At 39.5% G+C, this 17,889-nt stretch overlaps 1 protein-coding gene across 3 annotated transcripts in view; it reads right to left on the bottom strand.

Annotated features, from left to right (window-relative positions):
- Positions 1–17,889, bottom strand: part of ADAMTS9 (ADAM metallopeptidase with thrombospondin type 1 motif 9) — a 161,484-nt gene that overhangs the window by 110,226 nt on the left and 33,369 nt on the right. For all 3 annotated transcript variants that reach the window (XM_044933473.2, XM_044933475.2, XM_044933474.2), the window contains exons 9-12: positions 16,863–17,009; positions 15,329–15,470; positions 11,432–11,539; positions 5,205–5,350 (exon numbers count right to left, since the gene is read on the bottom strand). In XM_044933473.2, coding sequence (XP_044789408.2) covers positions 5,205–5,350; positions 11,432–11,539; positions 15,329–15,470; positions 16,863–17,009 — 543 coding nt within the window. The remainder of the gene's footprint in view (positions 1–5,204; positions 5,351–11,431; positions 11,540–15,328; positions 15,471–16,862; positions 17,010–17,889) is intronic.

The raw sequence follows: 17,889 nt of genomic DNA, 5'->3' as shown, positions 1-17,889 counted from the left end.
CCCTTTAAAATATATAGCTTTTAAAAAATATCCTAGACAATAGGATCTCTACTGAATCTGCATGGACTGTGTAATGGGGAGGGCTTCAGACAACTGAATTTCATGGAAAAAATCTGTGTTTTAATTTAGTAATTTAGCTGAGTGGGAGTTTTATTCCCCCATAGGCAAATACTGAAAATTATACTAAATGTAACTTTAAAAATAGCATTAGTCACATTTTCCAACTACTAAAATCCTTTTAAAATATTGTTTCTCAAATAGGGATAGAAAGAACTTAAGGAAATTGCTGATTAATTACTACGAAAGTAACTGTATTCAGCACAGGCAAGTTGAATCACATATACAAAGAAAATTCACAACGCTGCATGGCCAAAGCTTTGGGAGAATGTTGCAAAGATCATTGTAGGCGTATTCTACCTATAAGGAAAGTTAAACTTTGGGCTGCAAATGGGTTTGAACAAAAATCTCAACATTTATGTTTACTTACAACAAATTAGGGTTAGCACTAGGAAGAAATTTCTAATGATACAACAGGCAGCCTGAGAAGGTAAATGTGTTTTCTATATCTGGAGGGTTTTAAGAAGGGGTCTAATGACCAATTATGAGGAATGCTGAAAGGCTATTCAAGGATTAGATGGGATGGACCAAGGAGCCATACTAGCGATCATTAACAACTTTGTCAAATGGAATAGTCTATGAGACTGGATCTCTATACATTCATTAGTTAATGGCTTTCCCACAGCAGTCAATTCTCAGTATTTCAAAAGATAGATCTCTCTGGACTTAGTATGGGGTTATGTCCTGATTAAACTCATTGTAATTTGAAAATATCTTAAAAGTTGAAAATGCATTTAATACACTTAAGCTTACTTTATAATAAAGTATTGACTATCTCATAATGTATTGAATGCTATACTGAAAGTAAACAGTAGAATGTTTATCTAGGTACAGAATGGTTAGAAGCATATTAGTTATTTACCCTTATGATCGCATGGCTGACTGGGAGGTACAGTGGATGCTGCTGCCCAGCGTTATCTGAGCATCATATTGCATATCAGTAGCCTGACAAAAGACCAAAATTCAAAATCTGAAGCACTTTTTCTCTCCTGCATGTGCTCCTGCTCAGTTGTTAAGTCATGTCCGACTCTTTGTGACCCGCCAGGCTCCTCTGTCATGGGATTTTCCAGGCAAGAACACTGGAGTGGGTTGCCACTTCCTTCTCCAGGGGATCTTCCCAACTCAGGGATCGAACTCTCATCTCCTGTCTCCTGCATTAGCAGGTGGATTCTTTACCACTGAGCCACCTGGGAATCCTAGCGTATTGCTTTTGCACCATTGTAGAGAAATCTTAAGTCTAACCAACCTAGGTTGGGGACCATCTGTAAATACCTCAAAAAAACTTCACAGCCAAATGAGGGACTGATTTTCTTAGGTGAAATATACATATGTTTATTATTCTATTTATGGAAGATTTCATAAGCAGTTGCTAGAGTCAAAGCCTAAATGGGAAATAAGTAGTTTACAATCTTGTCTTTTTTTCAAATCTATGAGCTTATTCTTTAATTTGACCTATCAAAAACTTAAAAGCAAAACAGAAGCATAAGAAGAAGGAAATACTTTGCCTTTCTTAAAAAAAAAAAAACTGTATGATTTTTTAGTTTAACAGACTGTAACAATTCTATATTCCAGTTTGTTCTAGTCACCAGGAACCTCAGAGCCAAATTTAGAGCACAAAATAAGTATATGGCCCAATGGCCTGGTAATGCATCATCTATATCTAAAGCTTTGTCTTGTTTTGGGACCCCAAGTTCTGTTTTTCGTGGTTCTGATTTTAAATTTCATCCTATGACATGTTTCTTATAGATCAGGTGACCATGTAATTGTTTAATTCAGGACATTTTGAGAATTGAAAGGAGAGCTATCGATAACTTCTCTCAGGATAACAAATGTAAATGGGGACCATCCTTACAGACCAAAACATATACTTATCTTATATGTAGGACATCAATCAAAAATGGGACTAAAAAAGTAAAGCATGTAAAGACAAAACATTAGGGCTCCATTGTCATGATGGTGTACCAACTGGGACCAAAAACATTTTGGGGATATGAAATTAGAGAGGATATGCTTTCTAAAGTTTGCTCTTCTAGTATAGCATAATCCCATGCACATGGCAAGGCTGCTTCCCTTTTTTAGCTTATATATATTTAAAGAAAAAAATACATAGCTTAAAGTAGCCAGATACTAATTATATTATTGAATCCCATGAATATAGTGAAAATAAAAGAACAATCCAGTGTTCTTGATAGAGGCCTACCACAGATTCTAAAAATGGAGCTCCTCATTATATTCTAAGGGCTTCTGAAACTGAGAAGAGCATTTTGCCAGCCAACGTGGGGGCCAGGAGTTCCGTTCTTTCAAACTTCTTGAGAATCAGGACAGCAATCACTGGCACATTCTACATAACAAACCATCTGCTCTGCTAATTTCTCTGAACAAGCTTTTAAACTGATTTGGACCTGTTTTTCTCTTTTCAGTGTCCCTCTTTCTTGTCTAGCTGACTTCCCCAGCGCCATCGTAATCTCAGTTACGAGAGCAGACTCTTTCCTTAGTAGTTCACAGGGACATCCCAAAGTACACATAACTTGGAGGAGTTTAATGAAATGATGTCAGTGCTGACACTCAACTAGGTGGGTTGTATTATTTTAAAACTTCCCATAGCAAACATCCAGGACAAGAACATCTAATTGAAGTCTTTAATGATCAGTTCCTAACTTCTGAAGGCGAGGATCCCTGCTTCGCTTTGAAGCTCAAGATCTTTTCCTGCTGAGATCTTTAACACTGGGTGCTTTTCTTTGCCTGGCCCATTCCAGTTACAGTGTGATTTATCTCTTCCCATACTACTTTTTGAATTGCTCTAACACTATAAAAACAAAACAAACACACACAAAAACAAAAAACCCACTTCTTTTGAATGGAATATTCTTGAATCAAAATGTTAAAAGTACCTACTATTTGCAATATCCACACTCCCACGATAATAATAGCTTATTATGATAGTAACACGGCTTCTCTGGTGGCTCAGTGGTAAAGGATCCGCCTGCCAAAGCAGGAGGTGCAGGTTCAATTCCTGGGTCAGGAAGATCCCCTGGAGAAGGTAATGGCAACCCACTGCAGTATTCTTGCTTGGAAAATCCTCATGGACAGAGGAGCCTGGTGGGCTACAGTCCATGGGGTCACAAAGGAGTCAGAAATGACTCAGTGTCTAAATAACAACAGCAACAACAACATGATAGAAACAATTTGGTTCAATGTAGCCAAATGTTTTAAATTTTAAAAAATTCATCATATTTGCTGCTAGCTTAAAATGTTCTGTTTTAAAACTTCAACAATATAAGCAGCTACGATTACATAACCAATCGATTTTATTTTATTTTTTTTAACCAATCGATTTTAACAAGCAAGTTGTGGAACAATATATATAGGATGACCCATATTTTATGTTATGTGCTACTTATTTCATGTAATACATATTAGATTGATATTCTTTCATATTATTTTTTAGTGGTTATTTCTTGTGGGGAGTAGGGGAGTAGGAATAATAATGACAGTAAGTTTTTATATCATACACTTTTGTATCTGAATTTTTTGAAAACACCTACTATATTTACATTGTATTTTTTTAAACTTTTTATTTTGTATTGAGGTATCACTGATTAACAATATCGTGATAGTTTCAGGTGAACAGCAGAGGGACTCAGCCATACATATATATATATATGTCCATTCTCTCCATTATTATTTTAAAAACTAATACTAAACATAGACTTTATGGGAAAATCTAATGTATATTAGTTTATATACATAGCTACAGGGTTAGTTTTACAGATTAGAGTCTATAACTTATAGACTTGTCCTTAAACATTTATATTATGTGGATATGAAATAATCTTGGACTATGAACAAAGATAAATTAAAATAAATTGATTGCCATCTGTGATTTGGACTATACAGATTGTTTATGTGACCAGGGCTTACAACGACAGGCTAAAGCTATATTCTTTTTTGTGTACACAATTCAGATTTTCATTATTAAAAAATGGCACCTTTGTCAACAGGAGGCCCTTTTCCTACTCAGGGACAATCAGCTGGCCTGAGTAGCTATTACTATTTCAGGACTTCAGGGGTAGACTCTGCAGTAAAACCTAGTCTACTACTGCACTAGCCCACTTTGCTCCTCAACCTGCTTGCTCTTCTCTCCTATCCAGTCTGTTATCCTTATATACGCTGTTAAAAATTAAAGAGTACTGCTGAGGCAAACCGTTTTGCATAATCCCAAAGCAGCTGGTTCTGAAAGATGGTTGTGAGTCTGCATATCTAAAAACTAATCTGGGAAGACCTCTTGGGCTATATAGCTTTGATGGTAATAAAAGCATGTATTATTTTCTGTTCCTTTAAACTTTATACATCTTAGAACCAGACAAAATTTGATATCACTCCTTATAATGAAGATAGCAACTTTTAAAATCCGCTTATAAATAGCCTCTCCCCAAACACACGTCTATCATAATGAGATGCTGGGGGAAAAGCCTGTTGACTTTATTTGAACATGTTAAGTTTCAACAAGGTTTGGCTGGTAGAGACCACTATGGTCACTCGCTGAGAATCACCATGAAAAGCTGTTGTAGGATGGGACCTCAGGAGTCAGGGTAAAAATAGTTTGATTCAAAAGTAAATCCTGACTTAGGCTTCCAGGTCCCTTGGGGTTCACTAATGCCACCTTGGGGGTCTGCGTGCCCTTTTAGCATTTCAGTTGCTAAGTAGAAAATTAACATTTATCTACAATCTGGGTGGAAATGTCCAATTTCTTTGTTTCCTAATGAACATCTACTTGTTTATTAGCAGGCTACCCCAGCCCATGGTGGGGGGTGCGGGGGGGGGGGGGGGTAGTGAGACATTCCTGAATGTCAAAGCAACACAAAGCATCTACCATTTAACAGATAAAGCTTTTAAAATAAAGGGTCACAGGAGAAAAATAATACAGAGGGATAGAGCAGAGATACCATTGGTCTGGGCAGTCCTAGAAGTCCACTCATTTTATAATCTGGAAAGAGCTCTTCACTTGCCTCAATTTAAATGACTTCCTCTAGGAATTTTCCACCCCTGCTGCCCCAGTAGTAAGAGCGATCAGCTCCGGGACTTACTCTGGTCTGTTGCACTCGCGAATGGCTGTTTTGATGCCCCCTCCACATGTTCTTGAGCAGGTTCCAAAGTGACTCCAACTTCCCCAGGATCCATCAGTCACAGGGACCTCCATTTCTTTGGGAACACAAAATCCAAACTTGCAGTGCTGTATTTAATAAGGGGAACAGTGAGGGAGAGCTCGGTGCTTGAGGTATTGCAGGACCCGCTGTCCTTTTAAATATACCGTACTATCATTGTTTTCCACTTGCTGGTTTAAAATGCTGCAATTTAATTATCTCTGTGAGTAATGGAAATGGTAGGGACCTTAACCTCTTCGTGATTTTAGGCTGTGTCTTCATTTACAACTGGCTTTAATAAAACTGGCCAATGAGTGGCTGGCTCCAGGCTGTCAGGGAAAGTCCAATGGCCAGCCTCAAAGCACTCAATTAGTCTACTTGGAAAAATGAGGCGTGGAAATGGGCTGTCTACTGGTTGTAGACAGGGTTGAAATGAGTTATTGGATTTGTATAGTGCATCTCCATTAACAAGGCCTAGAGATGTTGTGAGTCTGGTAAAATATAATGCTTTACGGTTCCTCATGGATTTGAAAACCCAATTTTAATTAAATGGGAGAAGGGGAAAGAAAGCTAGATTACTATAAACTAAATTACTATAAACTCACTCTAGCAGAAGATGAGACTAAAGCAAAAATGGACACATTACAAGGAGCCCTAAACTTTATTACTTTTGGGTTGCTAATGGTTTCAGATTCTTCAGCCTGGAGCAGGAAGAAGGCCCTGATGCTTTAAAGTAAAACAAAGTAAAACTCCCCAGCAGGACAGGGGAGTGGAGAAGCCCATTTCAACCCTCTGCCATTGTTGGGGTGTGAGGCCCTGACAAGAAGCTGAGGTCACTGAGCAACGCACAAAGGAAGGGGGGCAGCAGGAGAGTGACGCCCCGCCGCTTGCTCAGATCTCTGAAGCGGAGCTGGTGGTGGCCACTGTGATTTATCTGCAGGGAGGACTCAGGTTAGAAGCAGAGTCAGGAGGTCGGGGAGTGCACGGAGAAAGGGGACAGATAAGAGACTGGTGAAGCCCCAGTCGGCAGCCAGTCCCAGCAAAAGCCTGGCGAACAATTATTTAAAAGAGTGCAGTTAAGGCTTTCTCTACTTTGCCCTTATGCCTTCTTCCTTATAATTATCCTCTTGAGTAACTGGGGCCACATCCCTCCCTCTGGGCTGTTTGGCTGAGGCTTAAAAGGTTTGGCATCCAAAGACTCCTGGACAACCCTGTACCCGAGAAATGTGGGCAGAGGCAGAAGTGACCACATCACTCCCCCAAATTATTTTACAGTTGTCTTTATAGCAATCTTGAACATTTTTTGGAATCTATGTACATAAAAATCAGTGAGACAAGTGGGAGGGGACATGGGCAAACCTATGGCTGATTCATGTTGATGTTTGGTAGAAACCAATGAAATACTGTAAAGCAAATATCCCTCAATTAAAAATTTAAAAAAATCAATGAGAGAGGCAGCCTGGTGAACAGCACCATTATCTAATAACATACTTGTGCCACACATGTAATTTAAGAAATTCTAGCAGCCATATTAAAACAAGTAAAAAGAACACTGAAATTAACTTTAATATCTTTTACTTAGCTCAAAATATCTAAGACATTATTATTTTTCCATATAATCAACATAAAATTATAGCTAAGGTTTTCTTCCCACACTTTTTTTCAGGCTAGGTCTTTAACACGTGGTATATATTTTCATTTTAGCACATTTCAGTTCAGAATGACATTTCAAATGCTCACTAATTATATGTGGCTAGTGGCTGCCCTATTGGACAGAGCAGATCTTAAGGGGACATAGCTTAGCAGGCAAATGGTCTGGTGATGTGGGTTGGCCATTCTACGAATTAATTGTGACCTCAGATGAGTCACTGAACTCCAATTCCATAGCTGAAAAATGAGAACCTACCTGCCAAAGTTTCTTTGAGTTTAACATGAGACAATGTATAGAAAGCAACTAATATACAGCTGTGGACATAGGAGATCCAACTTGAAAAAGGTTTGTAGTAATAAAAGCAAATATTTACACTTAATAGCACTTAATAGTTGCCAGGCACTCTTCTAGGTATTATGTATGTATTAACTTACTTAATCCTCACAGGATACTATGAAATAGGTATTGCTGTTACCCCATTTTTATAGAAAAGAAAACGGAGGCACAGGGGGGTTGATGTCAAACATCTGTTAAGGAGCTGAGCTAATACTGACAATCTGGCTCCAGAGTGCACACTGTTAACTGTGATACATGCTGTCCTTCTACTGTTAGCAAATGGGAACAATTTTTGATATCTTAAATAGGCTGAGATTTAAAAGTAAGATTAATGAGATGGTGAGGTGAGGTTGACACTGAGGTGTCTATGCAATATCATTCTGTTCTTCTCCTTCTTAACAATCTATATTTCCCTGGATTCTTGTATAGGTAGAAATGGTCAAAGAAATGTTAGCAGAATTCATTGGATAAGATTCCTGGGAAGGTCCTTTTGCCTCTTTGCACCTTGCCCTTTGGTTTCATTCTGCCTGGGACTCAGAGTCAATGGCTGGAGCTATAGCAGCTATTTTGTGACCTTGAGGATGGTGGCCATTTGAATATGATGGTAGAACAGAAAGCAATTAGGAGCCTGTGTCTCTTATTTTGTACACCTACCATGGCAGCTCCATGACTTGCTTACATCTGACTAGTTTGTGTGTGTGTGTGTGTGTGTGTCAGAAAAAAAGCCAATTTTCTTACACTACTATAATTCAATCTGACCTGAACAAAATTCTTAATTAATATACAATTGAGGTTATAGCCAATGCCCAAACTCGGATACACATTTTATAAATTCTACAAACTAAAGAGAACATTCCTATGGCTAGTCATGGACTCTCATAATGAGAAGTTGTCTGGAAATATATTTTTTTCCTCACAACACTTCAGTCTTTAGTCTGTTGGCCTCCCTATTCTATAGACTCTACCTCCACACAAGAACAATATTCTTTAAAGTGACCATAATTCTCATTAAGTATTACCATAAACCAGAGCAGAATAAGGGCATAGGTTAGTTAACAATGGATTAAAATGTCCTTATAGGGTCCCTTCTTAAAAGAAAACCTAAATAAAACTCATTTGCAACTTAAATATTTCTTACTGATAGGACCACTGATGGGGGTTCAAAGGGAAGGGAGAACCTCAGAGGAAGAGGGAAGAACCTGCGTGAAAGAGGCTGGAAATGGGGACTGTTTGGCAAATATGTATCAAGTTAATCTATTTTACCAGGAAACTAAACAAACAATAATTATATACTAGAAAAACCATTACATCATAACAAAGCATTAAGCAACTGGTGGAGCTGGAGCCAAAATATAATCGGCCTTCCCTAAAAGCACCCAGAATCATTTAAATGATATTTTACATAAATGTTTTTCTAAAGAGACTGGAAGAAGGACTTGGAGGTCAATTTTGTTCCAAAGAAGCTTAAAATACAAGAGTTTCAAACCTCAGATTAACAAATAGGGTTAAAATGAAAATGTTAATGGACTTAACAAGAAAATGGAAAAAAATAAAGGGACATGAGAGAGCCATTCATCAAAATAACATTGTGTCAGCAGTCCAAGACAGATTACTGCTGAGGGAGCAGGGCAGAGAGAAGAGAAAGGAAAAAAATTTAACCTAGCAGCAAAGGGAGTTAGAATTTGCTAGAGAAAAGGATAAGGTTTTACTGCCAATTTGATGAAAACAAAACAGAATGGAGAAACACAGAACATTTGTGCAAACATATTCACCATCTTATTTGTAAAATGCATAAACGCTCTTCTGGGAAATAAACACACAAACAGCCATGTCTTTAATATAAGCTACTAGAGACTTAGCCACTTTACTAAAACAAATTAAAAATGTACCCATCATGTTCTCTGCATAGCTGCTTCTCTGAAAGTGTTCAGAGTCTGCCCTTTGGAATGCCTTGAAGTCTCTTGCTTTTGCTGAACAAACGCTTACAAGGTAAATGTTTTTTTGAAAGATCTCCCCAAACCCCCCATTTATCAGGTATGAGATTATACTATAATCTTTTATCTTCTGCTACTGTTACAAAAACAGAAGATTAGAAAAAGACACAACAGACATCTTCTCAAGTACTACATGGAGCTTGGTAGCCTGTACATGACTATTTTACTAAATACAATTCATGTCATCATATGATTGACAGTTCTTCTTTGTTAAGGTTTTTCCATCAGTAACACGTATCAGATTTAGACATAATAGGTGGATATATCAGATTGACTAAGAACCATGACACAATACCAGTGATATCTTTGAGCTCAAACAGACTCAATTTAAATGAATAGTTGGCTGGTTCCAACTCAGATCAGCTAACTAAGTTGTCAACCATGTCTACTGTCATCTCCCATCAACTGACAACAGCTGTATGGGTGACTACGTATAGAAGGACTCTGAAGCTACATCTTCACTGAGGAAGAACGAGCGAATTCTGATGGCTGACGTGGAAGCCTAGGAACCATATTTCCGCTCAAACCTAAGATTCTTTGGCCATCAACAACACACTGAGTTAGATGTTTTGCAAAAAGTAAAAGTTCACTCTGACCAAGTAGATATACTTCTTTCTAACTGAGTGAAAGAGGCAGTGCAAAAGTTGTTATGCTTATGTCCTTACACAGTTTTGTTAGGCTGCTCTTGGAGAAAGCTGTATTCTCAAATGCTGAGGTCCTAGCTGTAGAGAAGTGAGACCAGAGCTGACAGAGTAACCAATCTAGGTCAATACAAAATCATCTTCATTGCAACTTTATAAAACCACTCTAAAAACATTTAAAAAATTGAAATCACTCTAAGAAATGAGTGGATAAGCTACTAGTTCTCCTGCTTGACCACAGAAACTTCAAGAGCTCAGTGAGCTTGAGTTATGGCCACAGCCTACAGCTGCGGAGCCTGCGGCCCCTTCAGGCACAGAAAGCAAAGAAGAAACATGGGGAGGGAGGGGGGGTGTGTGAGGACTCCACCCTGAGTGAGGCTGAATGACCTTGGGAAAGTCAGACTCTTGAGAGTCCCTTGGACTGCAAGGAGATCAAACCTGTCACTCCTGAAGGAAACCAGTCCTGAATATTGGTGATGGACAGGGAAACCTGGCATGCTACAGTCCATGGGGTCCCAAAGAGTTGAATATGACTGAGCAACTGAACTGAACTGAACTGAAGTCATTTCTCCTTTGTGTTCCCTATCTATAAAATCAGGGATGGGATAGGTAAGTTCCTCATCTCTGAGGACAGCATGTTTCCATGAAAACACTGGGAGCTACTGATTCCTAAAGTGGAAAAACAGAAAATCAGATGAGGACAAAATAATAAAAGTGAGTAAAGTGGATGATGAGAGAGGTGAGGAGAAAGGAAAAAACTTAAGTAAGGATGACATGAGACTCAGATATAGTACAGGGATTGCATCACAGGTAAGTGACAGAATACCATTTTCTTTATGAATTTAAAAGTCAGGTTCATATCTAAAACTTTTGATAAGTAAATCCTTAACATACTACCCTTTTTTTTCTTAAAAGATAGACACCAGGTGCAATATGTTACATTAATACTACTTGTAGTTGTTGGGACGTTGTTATCACTAGGCTATACAAGAAGCAGATTTTGTTTGGTTACTAACAAATAAATGGGAACTATTAGAACTAACTCAGAATTTGGATTTGCAAATAACCCAGGTGACATCACAGCTCCATTAAGTGATCAATACTGGCTGGAAAAAGCCTAGTATCCAAGTAGTGAACACAGTAAGTCTTTCTGTATTTTCTTGATTTTAAGATATTCCACCAACTTAATAACAGCCTTTTCCACTGCCACTCTAAGAGAGAGAGAGAGAGAAAAGATGTGCTACCTCACATTAAATGTTCCCATAAATTGAAAAGCACATTGGAATTTCAAAAACATTAAAAATGAGAAAAATATGTCTAATAAATTGAGGAAATAATGATAGCTATGTCCCTTGTGTCAGTTTTAGGCTGTAAGGTAAGTCTGCACAATTTTCAAGAGCAAAGTTGAACCTCCTACCTCAAAAAAGTATTATGCATGCTGAAACACACTGCATTAACTTATGTTCTCAACAATGGTGACTGAGCCTACAGCCCAGATCTTGCCCACATCTGCCCCAAGACAGAAGGACAGATCGGGGCGTTACTTGCCTTTCCAGGCTCATCACACTCGGTCCCATCAGCCCAGGGCGTGTGCTGAGTTCGGCAGCCTTTGTGCGCTCCATCCACGTTATTGCACCAGAGCCGTCTGCACTGCATCTGCACAATTCAGTTGAAGACAATTCAGTGACAATGTGATTCAGTGACATCAAGCAAGGCAAGGATTGCTTTCAACAAATGTTTTGCCAGTGATGTAGAGTATAGGTTAGAAAGGGTTTTTTTCTCTTGGTCTGATAAATGATAAAATATTCCAATGGATACAGAGAGCAGCCCACAAGACACACTTCTCTCCCTGGTAGGGTTTGCAGGGATGTCAAAGGGAAACTACTGTGCAACAGGAACATACAAGATGCCATTTGGTCCTAGTAATGTCTCCCCAAATTACAGATGAGGAAACTGAGGCTGGCAGAACAAAGGGCAGGTCAGTATCACAATGGAAATGTATGATGTGAGTTTAGATTTGCAATGAGCTATGATTGGCAAATAGATGGGGAAACAGTGGAAACAGTGGCTGACTTTATTTTTCTGGGCTTCAAAATCACTGCAGATGGTGACTGCAGCCATGAAATTAAAAAACGCTTACTTCTTGGAAGGAAAGTTACGACCAACCTAGACAACATATTAAAGAGCAGAGACATTACTTCGCCAACAAAGGTCCATCTAGTCAAGGCTATGGTTTTCCCAGTGGTCATGTATGGATGTGAGAGTTGGACTGTGAAGAAAGCTGAGCACCCAAGAATTGATGCTTTTGAACTGTGGTGGTGGAGAAGACTCTTGAGAGTCCTTTGGACGGCAAGGAGATCCAACCAGTCCATCCTAAAGGAGATCAGTCCTGGGTGTTCATTGGAAGGACTGATGTTGAAGCTGAAACTCCAATACTTAGGCCACCTGATGCGAAGAGCTGACTCACTGGAAAAGACCCTGATGCTGGGAAAGATTGAAGGCAGGAGGAGAAGGGGGATGACATAGGATGAGATGGCTGGATGGCATCACCGACTTGATGGACACGGATTTGGGTGGACTCCAGGAGTTGGTGATAGACAGGGAGGCCTGGCATGCTGCAGTTCACAGGTTGCAAAGAGTCGGACATGACTGAGTGACTGAACTGAACTGATGATTGGAGAGTGAGCAACTGAACTGAACTGATGATTGGAGAGTGGGTTTTGATTTCTGTTGTGATTAGTTTTGGTTTGACTTGATGTTAAAACTGGTATTTTTTCCTACTAAGCCATACATATTATGTCAGAAGAAAGAAGGGGCAAAATATCAGTAATATTGCAGGCATATAAAAAATATGAACAGTAACATAATGGATACCCATATGTCCACCTCCCAAATTAAGAAAGAAGACACTTCATGGGCCCAGCCTTGCACACTCATTCTCAATCCCAATAGCTTCTCTTTCTCCACATAGGTAACCATTGTTCTAGTGATGCTCACCATCTCACCATTCCCATTGCTTTTACTGCGTGTGTGTACATGTGCTCAGTCATGTCCGACTTTGCGACACCATGGACTAAGCCTGCCAGGTTTCCCTGTCCATGGGATTTTCCAGGAAAGAATACTGGAGTGGGCTGCCATTTTCTCCTCCAGGGGATCTCCTCACTGAGGGACCAAACCCTTATCTCCTGCATTGGTATGTAGATTTTTCACCACTGAGCCACCTGGGAAGCCCACTGCTTTTACTACAAATGTTTAAATATCTACTGATAATGCACAGTACTTTGGCTTTAAACAAACAATGCTATTCAATATTTCAGAACATACAGAGGCATCCTACAATTTGCTATTTGCTTCCTCTATGCACTGTGATTTTTAGAGTTATCCAAGTTGATATATTTAGCTCTATTTCAGGCCATACTATTTTTTTTTTCTTGTAGTGTAGCTTGTTTTATTTATGCCACAAATATTTCAAAGAAATTACAAAATACTCAAATGGAGAGAACACAGAAACCACAATTTCTAGGTGTCTACTCTGTTTACACTGTGTAATCTCAAGGCAAACTACTCATATATACATTTAGCTTCAAGATACATATAAACGTAGCAAATCAGAATGTACTCTGCTCTGCCGCAGTGAAGTGAAACACAACTTTGAGGACAGTGAACAAGATACACGCAAAACATGGAAGAGCAAAACTCAACTCCAAAGCAAGGTAGGAAACCAAGGAGTTGGACTTCAAATACACTGCAGAGGCCCAGGTCTCCTACACAACCTGGAGCTGACCAGGTGAGCTTTTCAGGTTGTGGGTTTCCACATGGAAGAACCCCAAGCTTCACCTGGGGACAAGGGGAGAAAACCAAAATCTAACGAGCAAATGCCTTCAGACAGTTTTCAAGTACATATTTCAAAGTACTTCACTCTCTTCTTTGGAAATATGGATGAAAGAGAGAGGACATGAAGAAGGTTTAACTGAACAGTAGGCATCATGGAGTGGCAAAGAGTCAGATACAACTGAGTGACTAAGCACACATGCACAGGCATCATGTCCTACCCAAAGGGAGAAGACGAAGGGCAGGCAGCAGCGGGGCATCTGTGTAGGAGCTGGGAACACCAGGAGCACCCGGCAGGAAGGGGCCTGGCTCAGAGGTGAAGAGTCTGCAGCAAGAGCCTGCCCAGGTGTCATGTCACTCCTTAGCCAGAAAGATAATTGTTCCCATGATGATGAGAATAAACCATACTCAAAGTAGAAAAATTCAGAAGGTACTATTTTTTTGTTTAATAGAAAAAAAGTTTTAAATGACCCAGTCTTTTCTGAAGCTCTTCTCCCCCTTTTACATTGAGAAAATACTCAGTAAAATAATTCTTTACCCTGGTATTTTAATTTAAAACTATAGCTGGAGCATGTTCCCATGTATAGTCACTTTTCAATTTTTGTATAATATTATTCCATTAAATGGAGATGGTGCAGTGGTCAAGAAGCTGCCTGTCAGTGCAGGAGACGCAAGAGGCTCAGGTTCAGTCCCTGGGTTAGGAAGATGCCCTGGAGGAGGAAATGTCAATCCACTCAAGTATTCTTGCCTGAGATATCCATGGACCGAGGAGCCTGGTGGGTTCACAGTCCACAGGGTCACAAAGAGTCGGATGCGACTGAGCAATTGAGCAAGCACACACATAAGTTTGTTTAACCTTTCTATTCTTGTGCTTGTAGGTCACTCCTAACGCTTGCTATCATGAATAGCAGAGAAATGAATATAATCACGGATACATTTTACACAAAATATTTTGTTATTTCCATGGAATCACTGTTCACTGGCTATCTCTGAACCTCTCCCAGAAAAACACCCAAAGGAATAGAATGGGGCATCCCATAGCAGAACAGTTCTGCTAAGCCTCTTGTTAACCACTGGATCATATCATTGGTCCAAATGTTCGTAACACATACATCAAAGAATCACACACTTGCCAGCTGAGCTACCACCAGAAATGATTTCAAGCTCCAGGCAGTCATAGGACATGGTCTTGACCAGCTAAAACAGGGAAACAGTTTTGTCTCATGAGTTACTGAATCTAGAAGAGTCCCTATAATAAAAGTCTTCTGGACAAGCTGGTGGGAAGAAAAGGAGACACAGAGAAAAAAGGGCTGAGCTCTGTCATTACCAGCTCTGTTACTTTGTCCCCTCCTGAGTCTCACTTACCCACTTATAAAATAAAAACCATAATGGTATCTTCCTTTTGGGTTGAGAGTGAAATGACAAAGTTCAGGAAACATCCAACACTGAGAACTATTACTGTTTATCCCCATCATCATCATTACTATTATCCTTAATAGTTAATGGACCACTCAATGAGTGGTATATGTTAGCATGAGAATCCAATGGAAAACTACGAATAAAAAAAAGTTCACAATCTGGTTATGAGGGTAGAGAGAGACCTCAGACACTTACCATATATGGGCACACCTGAGAACCTGGTCCAAAAATCAATTCACATTGTTTATTCACGTTGTAGAGGAGGCCTGGCAGTTGATGAGGCAAAGGATAGGGTCTGTATTCAGGTTCGTTAAGCAAACATTCGCCGTAACCAGTGCTGTGGGAAGCAGAAAAATACAGGTGGTAAGGGCAGTGGATGAGATGTGACTGTCAGAGTCTCCAAAAGACAGTGAAGGTCATTCTGCCATTTTAATGGTAGCAAAGATCGTTCTTTCGTTGTTTTGCTTTTGTTCTATTCTTTTCATTCAAACTTGAGTCCAGAAGCTGAAGTTCTACTTTTTGGTGTCTACTTGTTTGTGGAACCACTGGCTACACATACAACATGCATGCATGCATGCATGCTCAGTCACTTCAGTTGTGCCTGACTCTTTGTGACCCCATGGACTGTAGTTTCCAAGCTCATCTGTCCATGAGATTCTCCAGGCAAGAATACTGGAGTAAGTTGCCATTTCCTTCTCCACGTATACAACCAGGGGGAAATGTATACCTGCTTCAGCCTTTATCACATTTCAGGGCAATAACTCTAAAATGTTTATTTTTGGTCATCTTTTCCAATAGAGTATAAGCTTCTTAGGGGTAAAAGCTTATTTGGGGTGAGAAAAGTTTGTTTTTCACCCAAATATGGGATCCTGTCCATAGCAATCAGTGTTTAGTAAATATTTGCTGATTGAATGGGTAAGTGAATAAATGACTACAGTAAGAAACACTTTAGATCATCTGGTTGAAAAAAAAAAAACAAACCCCCCAGCAACCTGCCAGTTCTTCCATGTTTCTGCAAACACATCTTCTGGAAAATTCACACCCAGTGAGTTCTGATTAACAAGCCCCCTCTTCCCTGTGGCTGGGGAAATATACACCCAGTGACCTTGGGATAATCACTTAACCTTCTGTACATCTGGGAGAGAAGAGCGATAAATCTGTGACACAAGGATATTGTATAAAGTAATTGGATCCTTGAGCATCCTGGTGGGAAACTTAAAAAAAAAAGCAAAAAAGGAGAAAGAGGGAAGGAGATAAAGAGAGACAGAGAGAGGATGTTTTTAATTCAACAACATGGAGGTCTGTGCAATTTTCATCCACCCTGTAATGTTCTTTGGGGATGTCTCACTTCCCTATCTCTTTCCAACCCCAAATTACTAACTTAGAAGCACATAAATATTTGCCTTCCTTCATCATGTTATCATATTCATGGTCTCTTCCCCAAGACCTGAACAGATTTCACAGCTTTACTAAGAATGAAGCAACATTTACATATTCTCTTTAAGACCTCAACGTTTTCTTCAGCTCAGTCTGCAATCTTCTAAGTGCTGGCGAGGACATGAACTACACAGATGTCAGAGAGTATTTTTCTTTTCCCTCCTCCCAGGAATGTCAACAAAAATAACAACTCAAAAGGAATGCTTGACTCTACGTTTTCTTTCCCACAATGAGTTCACTGCATGTAGGTCATATGCAAGCATGAAGGCTATATTCAAAGTTCGAGTCTTACTCTAAAAATTCAGTGATATATTTTCGACTACACTTTGACCACATCCAGGGGTTGGTGTTGAAGTTCAATGTTGGGGCCATGACGTGCTGGGGGCTCTTGATTCCTTCTTCTTTGCACTTATTGTTGTCATCATGAGGCATGTTGAACCTAAGGCCGAGAAGACAATGATAATAAAAAGTCAATAAATGATAAGGGACTGAGCTGTTATAATTGCTCTGAGAACGCAGCTAAGAGAAAAAATTTAACAGACTACTGCATTATGGATAAGAACCTGAATCCTGGTGAGCAGAACAAAACTTACTAGAGGATTAAAGGTAGAGAGTAGAATAAAACATATTTCTGACTCAACTGAATGTAAAGTGCCTTTAATGTAAAAAAAAAAAAAGAAAAAGAAAAAGATGTGAACTGGGCCATTATTTGGCTTAGCCGTATTTTGTGGAATTGCAGAGGCTCTGCATGTGCTGTAGCTGGTGCTAGAATACAGTAGTTGGAATTCCTAACAAGCTGTTAAAGGCCAATTTATAGAGTCAAGAATTTGGCAGGTTATGATAACACTATTCACATAAAGAGTCAGTCAAGTGTCAAAACCTGAAGCCAAAAGCTTTCTAATGAGAGGCTCACGGTGGGTCTTGGCATCTCCTCCTTTTTGGGTCAGGTTGACAAATGCTAAAACCATGTAAGTATACCATTATAGAGCTATACAAAGTTCGTGCACAATAAAACCCATTAAGGAAAGCTGCAAGCACGGAAACCAGAGGCGTGCCAATTCAGTTGGCTTAACTCAGATGGCAAATAGTTTCAAGCTTCATGCCAATGACAATTGATGGGTACTGGCTTCCTGAAAATCTGGGCACAAAAGAATTCTTAAATTAATCCAGGTTCCACCCCAAAAAATGGCTATGATGGAGTGCCAACGTCCTCTTGGGTCTGGGAGGGAACTCAGCAGCAGCATTAACACATATTTGCCATTCTTGGCTTAGAGAAAGGAAGTGGGGAAAAAAAATGACAGGAAGCATTTCTCAATCCA

This window comes from Bubalus bubalis, chromosome 21, assembly GCF_019923935.1.
Source record: "Bubalus bubalis isolate 160015118507 breed Murrah chromosome 21, NDDB_SH_1, whole genome shotgun sequence".
In the NCBI taxonomy this organism is placed as follows: domain Eukaryota; kingdom Metazoa; phylum Chordata; class Mammalia; order Artiodactyla; family Bovidae; genus Bubalus; species Bubalus bubalis.
This window is presented reverse-complemented; position numbering and strand designations above follow the sequence as displayed.